At 44.4% G+C, this 16,784-nt stretch overlaps 1 protein-coding gene across 1 annotated transcript; it reads left to right on the top strand.

Moving 5' to 3' along the window:
- Positions 1–1,410: 1,410 nt before the first annotated feature.
- On the top strand, positions 1,411–4,874 carry TPT1 (tumor protein, translationally-controlled 1). The gene is made up of 6 exons (XM_004680140.2): positions 1,411–1,569; positions 1,839–1,912; positions 2,389–2,579; positions 2,730–2,835; positions 3,328–3,444; positions 4,347–4,874. The coding sequence occupies exons 1-6, from the start codon at positions 1,542–1,544 to the stop codon at positions 4,347–4,349; spliced, it is 519 nt and encodes a 172-aa protein (XP_004680197.1). The 5' UTR covers positions 1,411–1,541; the 3' UTR covers positions 4,350–4,874.
- The last annotated feature ends 11,910 nt before the right edge of the window (positions 4,875–16,784 follow it).

Raw genomic sequence — 16,784 nt, 5'->3', positions numbered from 1 at the left:
GTATAAGTTTGAGCCTCAGCAAGGAAGCTAACCCACTTGGTGCAGCAGACTGCTCTGTTTCATCCACTGCTCTCCTCAGCGGTATATTTCAGTGGATCCTACTGTTGTGCTCCCCAATCTGTCTTTGGTGAATCTTCTGACTCTCTGCACCTCTGGTCTACACCACAATTCTTACATGCTTTACATCCTTTATAGACCATCTGCCAGAAAGAAGAGCCCAGTGCAGCTTCAGACCCCATTTAATAACTGACTGATTCTGATTTACTGGGCACTAAAAGTTGAGGGCAGAACTGCATTTAGTATAATCACAACTGGGATCTCTAAAAGCCAGTTAGGTTCACAGCAGAGTACAAAAGTATTTATAGAATGGATCAAGCCCTTAGGTCTCATACAGGTATACATCTTTGTCTTAAACCAAAGATCTGCCTTGAGAGGGTAAATGTAGGAATTTTAGTATCTACTAACTGAGCCTGAAGTTCATGTAACATTTGGGCAGGTGGGAAACCCCCTATTTTTCATGTTTAACCCTCTAGCACAAGATATAATTTCAACTTCATCTTAAATGACAACATACCCGTCTTTTATCAAACAAAACGCGTAATTCAAGACCAAATGCAAAAGCAGAAAGGGGATATGCTTTTTAGCTACCCATCTCCAGAATTCGCAAGCTTTCAAATACAGGGCGAAATCGGGAAATGGCAAAGTTCTCTCGGGACACCTTTCTTCTTCCACAAATCCCTTCTCACAACCCTGTGAGTCCACGAATATTCCCAGGGACAGGTGGGGGAGACCTGAATTCCACTACTCAGCCTCAGTTCTCCCCACAGAAGCATCCAAAAACTCCAGCTGGGGAAACCCTGCGGCAAAAGTTGAAAAGTTCTCCAAAGCCCTCGAGAATTAGAGATGCCCGCTAAAGCCCAGCCGGCAGCTCTCACGGTCTTCCCAGGTCTCCAGGGCCCGGCTAACCCTTTGTAAAGCCAAGGCTCCTTACTTCAGTTGACATTTTCTGCTGCCTAAAAGAGCTGGGAGTTGGAGCAGGGCCAGCCTTGGGGCGGAAGCTGGTGATTTCACCTCAGCCCCACCCAGACCGGTCCCGCAGGGGAGGGAGGGACAGGGGAGAGAGGCGGGGCCCTCGGCCCGCTTCTCCAGTTCTCTATTACCAAGGGCGCCGGAGGCCCTTATTCCTCCCACACCCAACACCCCTTTCCAAGCCTAGCGCGCCTTGTGAAACAGGGTATTGTATCCCAGGGCAAGTACCCGGATGCTCGCCTCGCCTCCCCTCCCCTCCCGCCCGAACCAAACCCGCAGCCCCGCCCCCCGCGTGGCTCTGCGTGCCACGTCACCACTTGCGGCGCTTCCGGAGGCGCAGCGGGCGATGACGTAGGGGGACGTGCCCTCTATATGAGGTTGGGGAGCGGCTGAGTCGGCCTTTTCCGCCCGCTCCCCCCTCCCCCCTGCGCCGCTCCGGCTGCACCGCGCTCGCTCCGAGCTCCGGGCTCCTGCTAAGCTAGCGCCGCCGTCGTCTCCCTTGAGCCGCCATCATGATTATCTACCGGGACCTCATCAGCCGTGAGTCACGATTGCACTAGCCCTACTGCCCCGCGGAGAGGACGGGGTTGCTGGGTTGGGAGGGAGCGGGAGACAGGCTGCCAGGGTCGTGGGCCTTAAGGACCCCGGCGGCCTTGCCGGGAACGGGGAGGGGTCGGTGACGGGCACGCGCCGGAGCCTCGCGCCCCTAGGGAGGGGCTGGGGTCGCACGCGGCCACCCGGCGCGGGAAATGGCGCCGGCCTCGGGCCTCCGGGCGCACGGTGACGGGCGGGTCTGTGTCCCCAAGCAGATGATGAGATGTTCTCCGACATCTACAAGATCCGGGAGATCGCGGACGGGCTGTGCCTGGAGGTGGAGGGGAAGGTGAGTAGGTCGGACCGCCGCGCGGGGGAGGCCAGACCCGGCAAGCTCGAGTTTCCGCCGCTCCCCCGCCGGAGGTTGTGCAATCTTCTCCGCTGCCTCCTGGCGGAGCAGACGCTCTTTCCGGGCTTGGGTTTTTCTAGAAAAGTGGAGGCGGAGCTGAGCCTGGAAATAGGTCCGCGCCTCGGCCCAGCCTCCTCTGGGACGGGCTGTCGCGTGCTTCTCGCCTCAAGCCCTATCAACGCCCTTGCCAACTCGTAGCAACCTGAGTTAGCGCAAAACTTGTCCCTCTAATGATCCCCCTCCTTTTGTCTCTGTCATCAAAGAATTGTTATGAGAATGTTGGGGTCATACGTTTTAAATAAGAATTAAGAATGTTTGGTGGGAGGGTGATTGATGGTTTGAAAGATTTTTTTTTGATGCCCGTATGCTAAGGTCAACAACATTTTTTGCAATTAAACTACTTATTCTTAATACAGATGGTCAGTAGGACAGAGGGTAACATTGATGACTCGCTCATTGGTGGAAATGCCTCCGCTGAAGGCCCTGAGGGCGAAGGTACCGAAAGCACAGTAATCACTGGTGTTGACATTGTCATGAACCATCACTTGCAGGAAACCAGCTTCACAAAAGAAGCTTACAAGAAGTACATCAAAGATTATATGAAATCGTAAGTGATTTCCGCATATTTTGGCCATGCCAAGAGTGTAGTCTTTTAAGGGGTGGTTAATTTTGAGGTTCCTTAGCTTCAGCCATATTTACTTACAGGACAAAATTTTGTTCTGAATTCAATACTTTAACCTATTAAAATATGTTCTAGAATTAAAGGCAAACTTGAAGAACAGAGACCAGAAAGAGTAAAACCTTTTATGACGGGAGCTGCAGAACAAATCAAGCACATCCTTGCTAATTTCAAAAACTACCAGGTAAAATACCTTAAAATATTTTAATCAAAAGGATAGTACAACTTTAACTGCCAGAACAAAAAGTTAACAAATCATTGTAGTTGTGTTTTTCCTGGACTTTTTGAGCAGTTTCTGGTTTTTTCTTTTAATAAGATTTGTTCATTTTTGCATACAGAACTGGGGTACAGGCCAGAGGTTTGGGGAGGGAGAGGGCTGGGGGAATGGATTCACCATAGACAAGTAGAGAGCAGAACAGGCAGTTCTACTGAAATACACTGTAGAGGGAGCAGTGGGCGGGGTAGGGGAGGTCTGCTAACTGGTCTTCATCTTCCTTCTCTTTATACTTCTAGTCTGTGGAGTGTTTCTAGGGTAGAACATAGCATATTTTTAATTGCTGAATTTCTGATTAAATTGTGGTCTGAATCGTGCTCATGCATTTATCATGTGGTCTAGTAGTTTTGATAGGACACTTACACACAATGTTCTAATTTTGGGTGTTGTTTGCTCCCTAAGTTCTTTATTGGTGAAAACATGAATCCAGATGGTATGGTTGCTCTGCTGGACTACCGTGAGGATGGAGTGACACCATATATGATTTTCTTTAAGGATGGTTTAGAAATGGAAAAATGTGTAAGTATAAGGAAGTGGGGTTGTGATCAGTAATGTAAGAATATAGATACCTTAGCTGTAGTGCTTGTTTCATCCCACTGGTGTGCTTTGAGTGGATATTGTATCAGTCCTTCCCCCCCCTTTGATAGCATTCCTTTGTAAAATGTGGGTACAGGGTCCAGAGTGTTTTTCTTTGGGGGTGTCTAAAGGTGGTTGAATTTTCATAATGTAAAAGATTTCAGTGGTATTTAATAAAGTACTGATAGTATGATTGAACATCTTACCCATAGCTGGCCTTAAAATCAGTGGCCTTTAACATTTTTCACATATACATGAGCCAGTTTACCAATTTGTTGGATGATCATTGAAACTTTGTAATGTTACCAACTTTCAGGAAATAGTTTAGAGTTGACTGGTAAGTTGGTGTGCAAATTCATCAATGAAATTGAATGCTAAGCAAAGAACTGCTGGAAGCAATACAGAAACAAAGACTGGACTTTGCAGCTTGTTATCCTAGATCTCAGAGGCCTCTATATAAGTTAGGAGCAAGGTAAACTTACTACACTGGGGTTGCTTGCAGAAGCACCTAAAAATAAATGTTGCAGGTGAGCTGCCAGAGATTACTCAGTATCTGTAAAGTTTTTGTTGAACATAGGGTGAGTTGGGACTTCATACAGAATGAGCCTTCTGGAAATTGGGCTAATTCTGACTTGGTGTTCAGAGTGTTCTGCATCCACTGATAGACCTTGAACAATTTGCAGTTGTTCTTTTGGTTTGCACTAGGATGCAAAAGAAAAAAATCCCTGCGCTTTCTGTCTGTCTTTGTGGCGGTCCAGATTGAATAGGGGAATACATGTGTAGCTTAGAAATGTTAAGTGTTTTGTTAATTGAAAAGTGTTAATACAATCTTCTTGTTTTTACAGTAACAAATTTGGCAATTACTTGGATCTATCACCTGTCATCGTAACTGGCTGCTGCTTTTCATTCACACAACACCAGGACAGACAAACGGGACTGATGTCATCTTGAGCTCTTCATTTATTTTGACCTTGATTTATTTGGAGTGGAGGCATTGTTTTTTAAGAAAAACATGTCTTGTAGGTTGTCTAAAAATAAAATGCATTTAAACTCAATTGAGAGAAGGCCTCTTAGTTTCCTACCTAGTTAAATCCATTTGGTAATAAGTTCCTGGAGAAGCTAGAGCCTGGTTGTAGACCACTACTAGAAAGCAATAAGACTGTCTTCAGATAACTTCTACAGACTACTGGGACTGGAATATAAAAACAAGAATTAAAAGTCTTAATTCTGAGTTGAAGTAAAGGGAAAGACTATGCTCATAACAGTGCCAACATTTGAAGTGGATTTCTTAAGCATTTCATCACCTACAAATGGAAGTAGTTAACTCTGGAAGAGATTACCTAAAGAATAAAAAGAGACTAAAGCAGTTGGAAGCAAAGTATTGTCTGAGCTTATTTATCATAAATCAAGTAGAACTAAGTTCTAGAGAAATCTGGACATTTGGAATACTTACACTAAACTCTGGAAAAAGCTAAACTGGCCTGTTCTGCCACCTGATTTTGTATGATTTGAAGGTGGTGTTTACATATCATATGGTTGAGAAATCAAGTTTATGGGATAATGAAAAGTGTGAAATTTAAATTTGTGTCCAGTTTTATTGTATACCGCCATGCTAATTTACTGATTGACTAGCTTCTGACTAAGACCACTACAAAAGCAGAGATGTAACAGACTTTAAGGCTTGCAGCTCCTAAAATTGGTTCTCTGCCGGAAAGATGCCAACCTGCACTAGAAGATGAAATTAAAAAGCTGAATGGGGTAGTCGGTGGCAGAGGAAAAAGCAACTGTTGTTGTATTACTGTATCTGAGAAGGCTGTGTCAGAATGAGAAACTCAAAATGCATCTATTTGACAGACCTGGAGCAGTTACTGTCTGCTGCCACGGTTCCCACTTGAGATGCAAGAAAATAGTGTCCTCGCGCTTTCTGTCTGTCTCATTTTGGCAGTCAAGATTGAATGGGGGAGTACAAGCAGCAAAACAAGGAATTTTTGCAAATCAACATTGTAAAAAGTAAAGGATCTGTTTTTGCTCCAAAGAATCCAGTATTTGAGTTTATAATAGGTGCTAGAAAGCTATTTCCCCAGGTCCTTAGCCTTATTTTAAGTTAAAACTAAATGCAAAGTAGGGGTTCATTTTCTGTGATCTGTGATCACGATTTGGCAATCTGCCCTGTCCTAGTGCTTCCAAGCTGATGTAGTGCAGAGCCACAGGCTAATCAGTGCATGCCTCCTAGTGACTGGTAGAAGCAAACTAAAGTATTAGAAACCTCAGTCACAACAATTTTGAGCTTCTGATTTGACATTAACTTGAAAAAGTCAGTGACCTAGGAGGACACTTATGAGAAACACCAGCTGAATGCTAGCAGGGAGAGTTCTAGCCATTAGGTGAAAAGTGACCTGATTGAGGGAGAGACTTTGAGAGAAAACATCTTAAGCTGAGAAATGTTGACTGACCCAGCCATGAGAAATACTGGAGTAAAAGGAATGGCAATGCAAAAGCTATTTGAAAGAAATGAGAAGTCCAGGTAGTCAACAATGCTACTAACTCTGGACCTTCCAGGTTACTCCCTGTTAAGATTCAGGTTAAGGCATTGTGGTAAGATGGCACATGTCAGGACCCCTGTGCAGTTTTGGCATATTAGGTTTGGTACAGGCACGTTGCTGCTCTCTAGCCTCCAGATTTTAAATACTGGGAACACATGAAGGAACTTTATAGTGCTACCTAGAAAGATTGCAATGGGTTTGAACAGGAACCTGAAGGCAAGGAATGCTGTGCACACTGTCAGGTCAGGCAGAGCCTTCCAGGGATGTTCAACCTTTAGTGTTCAGGGCACAATGTAGCCAGTGTGTCTTAAACTCATGATACCAAGTGAAAAGTGCCAGAAAGTACACCAGATTGTAGAGGAAAGCCACAGGATAACTGAGCAGAAGTGTGACAAGTTCTGACAACAGGATTTTACTTACTGGGTAATGATAAAAGCTATTTTTAGGTGAAATGATAGTCTAGGTTGGTAGTTGAACTGGTTGGACAACAGGATCTGCTGATGTAGGGTGTGTGATGGCCAGACATTTTCTTCGAAGCACCTCAACATCAAATTGGGGAAGACAGGATGCCAAACCAAGCCTTTGGTTTTGGATAGGTTAAATTGATGAGGTTTCATTTTTTAAAGGTGATTTTTTTTTTTATGCACATATTGTTGGGGTATAGGCCAGAGGTGCAGGGGTGGTGAGAGGATTCACCAGAGACAGTGGGGAGCAGAACAGGCAGATCTATGAAATACACTGCTGAGCCACATGGATCACCTTCAGGGCAGGCTGCGTCTAGCTTGCAGTGCTGCTTCCTAAACCCACTGTGCCACCAGGGAAGGCCTGAGGTTTCACTTTTTTTTTTTAATAGTTTATTTTTACATTTTGTGCCTTTTTACATCTTAGTTGTAATCTCTGCGGGCTTCCCACCACCAGTTCACCTGAGTGCCATCACCATAGTCCAGTGCACTTCCCCCACCCCCCATTTTTGATCCCATTCCCCACACCACCCATGTAAAATGTCTCTGGTATATAGTTCATTAATATTTTTTTCCCCTGGTCCTTTATACTTCTGCTATGAGGGTTTCACTTTTTGTAAGAGGACAGGTTGCCTTTTTTCTTTTGTATTGAACTGGGGTATAGGCAAGAGGTATGGTAGGTAAGAGGATTCACCAGGAACTGGAGAGCAGACCAGGCAGATTTGCTGAAATATTCCCTCACAACAGTTCACACAGGAGCTTGTGTGTGGGTTAGCTCCTTGGCCAGGGGTTGAACTCAGGCCTCTAGTAATAGTTGTTGAAACTTAGCCTGTAGGCTACCAGGAAGGCCCCCAAAGAGAACAGGTTTATTAGGAAAAAGAAATAAACTACATAGATACAGGCAGGCAGTCTAGGGACTAGAGCTTCTGAGACTTATGCTCTTGAATCAAATAAATTGCTGGGTGTATCTGCTGGGGAACTTGGAGAGGATGCAATACACAAAGGTGAAACAGATCACATAGGGTACTCACCCCTCCCACAGGCTGGTCAACATGAGTCAAGAGTGAGTAAGAGGGGAGTGGCCTCAGGTTTTAAGTGGATCAAATGTTTTCAGAAGGAAGCAGACTTAACTGTTGCAGACTAGTCAGGATGAGGACTAGAAACAGTAAACACAACTGAGGAGCAAGGCAGCATGATTAAAGTGAGCACAGGCCAGCCAAGTTCACAGGCAATAAATTGCCCATGAAAATACAAGCAAATTTTTGTTAAATGTGTATCTGTTTCATAGATGCATGTGCGACTCATTTGAATCTAGATATTCTTAAAATCTAGTTAAATTGCTAATGTCACATTGATGCAAATTCATCATCTGAACAGTGGGATTAATCAGCTGTAAACTAATCGTAATTGACAATTGGTCAATCCTAATCGACAATTAGAAGAGTAGCAAAAACAACTGAGAAGTCCAAATAGCAAAGCTTCATAAAGTTCTGAGCACTGGTGCCTGTTCATGGAGCTGAGCCTCCCTGGCTGGCTGCCAGAATACTCAGTAAAATGGAACTAAAACCAGAAGTACTTGAATTAATAATAGATGCTACATCTTCACATTAATAGGTTGCTACACAACTCTTAATTTGTGGTAAAAGGACAGCTAGCAGCCCCTTGGAGGGCCATAAACTTATTCCTTTAAAATAGCTCCAGCTTGTGGCAACTGACATATTTCCAGAGACTTTTCATAAGAGCTGAGGTCCTAGCTTGGTTTTGGGTAGATTGTAATCCTCTGGGACTATAGACCCTACTTGAATCACTGATAAGGTTTTCTTGATACTGCATCAAAGTGTGAGCGAGCTGCTCGGAATAATTGTTTCCTTTGGTGACACTTAAAGCTTCTTTCTAGAGCCCTTGACTAAAACATTTAATATATCTGCAGAAAAAGGTGCTATACTAGATATGCCATTGAATTCAAGTTAGCTGCTTTGACAGCAGTGTCAAAAAGTTAGACTCTTGGAGTTTGCAGTTCAGTCATACTACTGGTAGTGTTTATTTGTCCCACTAGTTCCTCCAAGCCCACCTCTTAGTGCAGCAATGGGATATCTGACCACCAAACTTGCCTGCAGTCCACAGCAGCTTGCTCACTACTGTGGGCACATTTAACTACTGGAATATTCCAGTTTATTTTTTGAAAGCCTGTAGATAAGGGTTTCTGCTTTTTAAATTGGTTTCAAATAACAGTCTGGAGATTGTCATCGAAGATACCTCCATATGCTGGGCCATGAGAACCTTCAGATGTGATTTTAGCAGTCCATATAATTCAGTGAGAAAAGTCCATTATGAGCCTACAGGAAGATTTTTTCCAAAGTAATGCTTTAATGGCATCATCTCAGTTGCTGGCTCCCACTGCCCCCCACAGTTAACATCTCCAAGTGTTTATATGTATAGTGCTCTTTTCTGACCCTCAGGGTAGAGAGGGGAGTTTGGAGAACAGAGAAGACTTGCATGTATGCGCCACATTTTACAGATGAGAATTGCTCAGACACCAGGTGGCTCACTTAGGGCACCTCTGGGAGAGGACACGGGATTGGTGGGTAGCATATAATACTTTTGATACAGTACTATAGAGCTACTGACCTCTAAACATTCTTTAGTATAGAGTCTTCAGCTTCTGACATTCAACATGAGAAGTCCAGTTATATATTGGTGGCCCTACTTGCTATGTAAAGACAGGTATGTCCTAGTTTATTAAGTGCAGCTGCATGTGGCCTCATCTGGAACACAGGGTAATACGACTTTTCCAGCCGGTGCATAATCATTTCCTAAGCAGTTGGTAGGAATTTGGCAGAGAAAGCTGATATTTTATGGACATGTATTCAAAACAGCTACACTACACCTAGTTTCCTTTTTCTCAGCCCAATAGTTTGGAAGTGTCCAAGAACTGCCAATATGTCATATAAATTAAGTACCCAAACTTATAGTCAACCTGGGGGGTAAAAGTGGCAAGTGAAAGGAGGGAAATCCCTGCTAGAGAAGTAGATGTTTTTTTGTTTTTTTAAAGATTTATTTATTTATTCATACAGAATGGGGGTACAGACCAGAGATGCAGAGGGTGAGGATTCACCAGGGACAGAGCGGGGAGCAGAACAGGCAGATGGACGAAGTACACTGCTGAGGAGAGCAGCGGGCGGGTCAGGAGAGGTCTGTGGTCACCTCCGGGGCAGGCGGGGATCGAACTCAATTGAAAGTGTCTTAAGCTTCTGTGTGCTGTGCTTTAACCCGCTGCGCCACCAGGGAGGACCCGAAGTAGATGTCTTTTGACTATCCCACTGACAGAATGTATCAACAGAGGGCAAGTGTAACATGAAGGCTAAGTAAACCGGGTGTGAGAAGCACTGTTTGTCTCCACCACTTTCCCTGTATTAAGGAGGGGAATGCAAATTGCTGAGTTTTGTCACATGGAGCACCTAGTGGGTGTCAGTACCACTGGTGGTGGCCGTGATGTCAGCAGCAAACATGACTAAGCTTTTGAAAATAGGTTAAATAATGCGCAATCTGTTCTGCTCTGCATACACAGGGAGGCGGAGGGCTGGGTGTGAGTGAGAACAGAGATCTTAGCAGCCCATGGAAACTGGGTTTTCTAAGGCAGTTACTAAGCCCTGTGGTTCACAAGATGTGGGTCTGCAAAACTTCCAACTACTGCTTCGCTTCTTCCACTATATCCAGTGAGCATTTTGCTGAATTTGTTCTCCTAATCCTTTCGGCTGCCTGTATCTGAAATCCCTTTCTGTCCCCCACCCCTACACATATTCATGTGTTCTCACTCTAGGAACACCAAACTCACCCAGTCCCTCGGTTTCTGTTTTGCTGTGCATGAAGGGCTAAGCCTCATGAGCTGAATCTCACTTAGGGTGCATGCTTGGCTTAACGCTCCACTCTCTGTCATAATAAAATACACTATCCCTTTAATTCTGCACTGGATCCCAACAGATGGCTGGCTCCCTCCGGCACCAGTCCCAGACGTAAGCTTGGGTACCTGTGAGAGGTATATCTTCTGCTGGAGGTTGGTAACTGGAGGCAGGTGGGCAAGATAAAATGGTAAAGAGGTGGGAAAAGACAAAATGGTAAAGATAAAATGGGCAGTAAGTTTTGTTCTGTCACACAGATAATAGGCTCTTAATGTATAACTGAATTCACTCATCTAAAATGTAAGCTTTGAATATATGGATTTTGACATTTTGCTCTTACCAAGGGAGAAATGCTTTATCAAGCCACGGACTTGACAACAGGAACAGGGAGGTTTGAGTGCACACTACCAGACTTTGCTATCCCAGATGTTTTCCCCCTAAGTTGTAGCTAAGGCCTCTGAGCACAAAATCCAGGTATACCCCATTTGGTGAAATGACTGTATCTACAGGGTTATTTATTAAGAAATAACCAGGTTGGGGGCTTCCCTGGGGGTACAGGGGTTACATCTCAGCACTATGAAGCTATCCACAGCCACTGTAGCATGAGTTCGATCCCTGGCCAGGGAGGTGACCCACATGGCACGAAAGACCTGTCTCGCCTGCTGCTCCCCTCAGCAGTGTATTTCATTTCATCTGCCTGTTCTGCTTCCCACTCTGTCTGGTGACTCCTCTCAACCCCCTGCACTTCTGGCCTACACCTGAGTTCTTGTATGCATAAATAAATAAGTCTTTTTAAAAAATTGTAATTAAGTCAGAAGCTGTAGAGAGAGTTTTACCATTTGCAAGCATAACAAGTTAGCCTGCCATAGTTTCGTGTCCATTTTATAAGAAGACATAAGATCTCTGGGTCAGATATAGTTGACAACTCAGAGCAAAAACAGCAGCATCTTGCATTGGTTCCCACCCCTAACCCACTCTTGGTAACACGATGAGGGCCAGATGCTGTGAGATGTACCAGTGGGAAAGAACCCTGAAATTAGGAAACCAACATCTGTCAATCCTCTCCATAGGGACATCCTTCATTTATTGGGAAAATAAACAAATTGCCTCTGGGGGAAAAAAGAGGCAAGATGTCTCTGAGGAGGTATAGCTCTAAATCTCCTCAAAGGAAGAACCTATCAGTAGCTTCTGGATGTTTGTTATATAAATATTTCCTTTGCTCAGCAGGCCCAGATCATGGTGGAATATGGGAAATTAATGAAAAAAATTGTATCACATTGCTGTAAATCAACAAAAAAAAGAACAGTGATTTTTTTTTTAATTTATTCATTTGTGCATACAGAACTGGGGTACAGGCCAGAGGCTCAGGGGCAGTGAGAGGCTTCACCAGAGACAGAGCGGGTAACAGAACAGGCAGATCGACGAAGTACACTGCTGAGGGGAGCAGTGGGCGGGTCAGGAGAGGTCTGCCACGCCATGTGGTCACCTCCGGGGCAGGCAGGAATCGAACTCATGCAGAAGCAACTTTAGATTCTCAGTGCTGTGCTTTAACCCGCTGCGCCACCAGGGAGGGCCCAAAGCAGTGATCCTTTTAAAAATGCAAAGGGTATAGTGATCACAGGAAAGGAACTACAAACATGTGAGAACATACTTTGCCTCATTCAAAATCCAGGAATCAAAATTTTTTTGCCTTCTTCCTGTGAAGGGTGCAGGGAAACAAACTCTCCAAACGTTGTGGGTAGAAGTGGACAGGTGGCCTAGGAATGTGCTCTACATGATCACTGCAGATGAACTGATGTGTACAGAAGGTTACTCTTGGGCCTCCTTGGTGGCGCAGGGGTTAAAGTCTCAGTGCTATCAAAGCTATTCATAGCCACTTTAGTATGAGTTCAATCCCCAGCCAGGGAGGTGGCCCACATGGCACGGCAGACCTCTCCTGTCTCACCCGCTACTGCCCTCAGCAGTGTATTTCAGTCAATGTGCCTGTTCTGTGACCCACTCTCCCGCTGGTGAATCCTCTTATCCTGCCCCCTGCACCTTGCTGTGACTATACCCAGTTCTTGTATGCATAAATAAATAAGTCTTTTAAAAAAGTTTCTATATTGATTATTTCTTTATTTTTGGAACTCCATTTTGGATTTGCCAACACAAGTGAAAAGATGATACCATTTATCAGTGTGGCAAGCTTCTAAAATAAATTATTTCAATTTTTGGAGGCAAGTGGATAGAATGAGTACAGTGCACTGGTGATGCCGCACATGTGGGTTCTAATTAAAGATCCACTGTTCACTAACTGTGAGAAGTGCAGCACTTTGACTTCTCCATGCTCCAGACTCTTCACCAAGAAAACAGCTACTAGTTCAAGTAAATGGAATACACTTTACCATGAAAAATTCTTAGAATACTATGAAGCAGGTGCAAGATATAGAACAGCTCATTTCTGTTACCTACTTATGGCTGCTGTCCTAAAATCCTACTTTCACCCAAACACTCCTTGCCATCATACATTTACTGGTTTGATAGATGCCTGCCAACCCAAGTTTGTAGGGTAGACTTGGGATGGGAAGGCAGGAGTCCTGGCTCTGGTGCTGGCCAAGACCCCCAAGGCCACGGAGCCCTTATGCAAATGAGATAACTGGGTAACCTCTGGCTTAATGCATAGGTCCTTCCCAGCTTTTCTAAATTTATACATACTGAGCCTTTAAGGTCTTTGGTTCATGGGCTCTCCCTGGTAGCTCAATAGGTTAAAGCACAGCACTATGAAGAAATCTGCAGCACCAGTTAGATTCCCAGCCAGGGAGGTGATTATGGCACAGCTGACCTCTCCTGACTCACCTGCTGCTCCCCTCAGCAATGTATTTCAGCAAATCTGCCTGTTCTGCTCCCCATTTTTTCTCTGGTGAACCCTCTTACAGCCCCTGCACCCCTGGCCTGTTCCCCACTTCTGTATGCATAAATATATAAATCTTAAAAAAAAATTTTCACTTTGATGACTTAGAAAATTTCTGAGAAATGAACCTAAGAAGAAATCCTGAAGGCTTTTAAGCTCTGAGCTTGCAACTGAGAAGATAATGTTCAAAATCTGAAATGCATGGCAGAAGAGCTAGATGAATACCTCACTGATGAGAAGCTGCAGGAAATGGCTAAGGAAGCTGATGAGATGGAGAAGTCACTTAGCAAGAATGCCTGTGTATTGTGAAGAAGACCAGCCTTTATTAAGATCAGTCTTTCTGCTGCAAACACATATAACTAGATGTAGCAGCTGCTGTTTTATGAGCCTGGTTTTAGAGAACACAAACTACTCCCCCCTCCCCTCCCACCACACTGACAGATCTGTATAACTTTAGCATCAACCTCGACCTATTTTAGATTTTTGAAAATTTTCTTTGATGGTTAAGTTCTTTGTAAGATCACCTGCTGATTCCGTTAATCCCTAAAAGCAGAATGAGAGCACACTAGAGTAGAAGAGAGGGTCTAAAAGCTTCCAGCCACCTGCTGTTCCACCCTGTGTGGCTTGTCTCCACTTTTGACTTTTGTCATGCATCTCACTTTGATATACCACAGAATGACTTCTTAGACAAGCACATGGTGTACCAGTGTCACCACAAGTAGGGGACATCTCTTCGATGGTTCCGGTTTTCACTGACACCCGAGTGTCAGTGTATAAAATCCAGTGAACTATCCTACTTGCATTGAATGTGTATGTTTTGTCTTAAAAAATAAAATCTGGGGCCTCCCTGGTGGTGTAATGGGTTGAAGCACAGCACTGTGGCGTTGTCAGTCTCTGCAGCACAAGTTCAATCCCCAGCCAGGGAACTGACCCACATGGCATGGCAGACCTCTCCTGACTAACCCGCTGCTCCCCTCAGCAGTGTACTTCATCAGTCACCCTGTTCTTCTTCCCACTCTGTCGCTGGTGAATCGTCTCACTGCCCCTGCACCTCTGGCCTGCACCCCAGCTCTGTATTCATAAATACATAAATCTTTAAAAAAAGAAAAAATAAAGTCTTTCTTACTTTGAAAAAAAAATGGGTGAGCCCAACACCTTCCTATATTATGGGAATAGTCTCTGTGTGTTCACCTTCCTTTTGTTTGCAACACACAACATTGAAAATGCAGATTGATCTCAGTCCTGAGAGATGGTACCTGTTCTCTGTCTTCTGAAGAAGGGCTTGCAGAAGAAGAAAGGCCCTGGAGTCTGGAGATGCCATGGCTGCTTTTCTTTCCAGGAAGAGATGAGACTGAAAGTTTGAGACCTCTAATCACAGGCTGGTTCTCTGGGCAACTGGCACTGTCCTCAGTGGTTTTCCAAAAGTCATTAACTTAACAAAAGGTACTTTGTCACTCCCATCCCAGGAAATTCCAAGGGTTTTAAAAGCTCTGTGCCAGAAACAGGCATGAGACCAAATAGAAGTTTCTTATTGTAAATCACACCACAAAATCACATCTCAAAACTTGAAGTACTCCAGGAACTTCCTTGGAGTGCTGCCTGGCAGAGGCCGCTGCCCTCCTGCTTCTGTCTGGACTGGTGCCACACCAGTCAATTTCACCCCATCATGTGGAGGCGTTTCTCCCTCAAGCCTCAGATTCCCTTCACTACCCACCTACCCCGCGTTTCCTGTTTCCATCTTGGTGAAGCAGCTTTCCACCTCTCACTGGGAGCGAAACTGGGTGGTCTTTTCCTGTTCCCGCTTACCTTACAAGAACAACAGAGCAGTATTGGACATGAAACAATCGAACAAAACTACCTCCGATTATTTTAAAGAGGAAGACACAGAGTTTTCACAAATTGACAAGTTGTGCTTCAAAGTGCAGGTCATTGTCCTTGAGGTGATTTCTCATTGACCAGTACAAAAGACAGCCAAGGAAAATGAAATAAGATGCCCAATTGATGGTTAAATGGACAGTTCCAGAAGCGGCACTTGATCACGCTGCAATTCCAAACCCAAATTCCAGTGACAGCATGCACGATGCACTGGGAGACAAACCCTAGGCATCCATCAATTTTTTTATCTTTGTTCTCAACTCCACTCCCCAAACGAATATAAGCCCTTCCCCTATGTAAATAGGGTAAACAGGGAGGTGAACATGAGTCTTTGACCTCCTTACCTAATCTGCAATACACTTTCTCCTCTCCAAACCCCAACCTTCAGTATATGGGTTTTGATTGTGTGTTTCGCACATGACCTCGATTTTGTAAGTTTGGTAATAGGAGGTCATTAAAGTTTTTCTTCCTTGCCTGTATAAAATATTCTTCTCTTCTTACACTGGATCAAAAACTTGGCTCAGTAAGTACATCCAGATTAGGAGTAACTGTCAAATTTTTGAGATTTTCCAAAAGTCCAATGTTGTCCAGTATCTATTGTTCTAATTGTAAATTCCTGGCAAGTGACTTGCTTTTTTCCTCTCTGGAAACTTCAGATCTTCTCTTTGTTCCTGCCTTATTGAGGTATCCTAAAGCTATTCCTTGGCAAGTGTTCTGTAAAATTGCTTGTGAGGGCCCCTCCCAGGTGGTGCAGCAGGTTAATGCTCTGCACTAAGAAGCTTAAACCACTTCCCTCGTGAGTTCGATCCCCGCCTGCCCGGGAGGTGATCCACATGGCATGGCAGACCTCTCCTGACCTGACCGCTGCTCCCCTCAGCAGTGTACTTCGTCGATTTGCCTGTTCTGTTCCCCACTCTGTCCCTGGTGAATCTTCTCACCCTCCACATCTCTGGTCTGTACCTGAGTTCTGTATGAATAAAATAAATAAAAAAATTGCTTGTGAGACACATGGTTGATTTTTCAACTTGGAAACATGTTTTTCAATCATTTCTTCAAATACATACATAGGAAGGTCTTTTTCCTTCTTTTTCTTAGTTTTGGTTTTCTGCATTTCCTTTAAGTCACATGTCAGGCCTCCTGGATATGCCTCTATAGGATGAACTTTAGTGTCATCTGGATATCATGAAGCCCTATGTCCCCAAGAGGGTCAGGAATGGTGTCAGGGGTCTAAGGCATGACTTCAACATGTGTCAGTACCTCAGTTTCTATTTCATGACCTGCATGTAAATATACCACCTTGTCAGGGGCACGCGATTTCACATTGAGGGTCTGCAGTCTGAGCAGTGGAAAAAGCATGGTGCGGAGGACTTTTGTGGTTAGGGAAAATGAGAAAACCTTATATTTCTTCCATCTTTTTTTTTTTAAAAAGATTTATTTACATATGCATACAAGAACTGGGGTATAGGTCAAAGGTGTGGGGGAAAAGGGTATGTGTGAGAGGATTCACCAGAACAAAACAGGCAGATTGACTGAACTACACTGCTGAGGGGAGCAGCAGGCAGGTCAGGAGAAGTCTGTCACACCATGTGAGTCAGCTCCCTGGCCGGGGATTGAA

Source organism: Condylura cristata, unplaced genomic scaffold (assembly GCF_000260355.1).
Source record: "Condylura cristata isolate star-nosed mole 26May11 unplaced genomic scaffold, ConCri1.0 scaffold00010, whole genome shotgun sequence".
In the NCBI taxonomy this organism is placed as follows: domain Eukaryota; kingdom Metazoa; phylum Chordata; class Mammalia; order Eulipotyphla; family Talpidae; genus Condylura; species Condylura cristata.
Note: the sequence above shows the minus strand (reverse complement) of the source record. Positions and strands in the feature narration are given on the sequence as shown.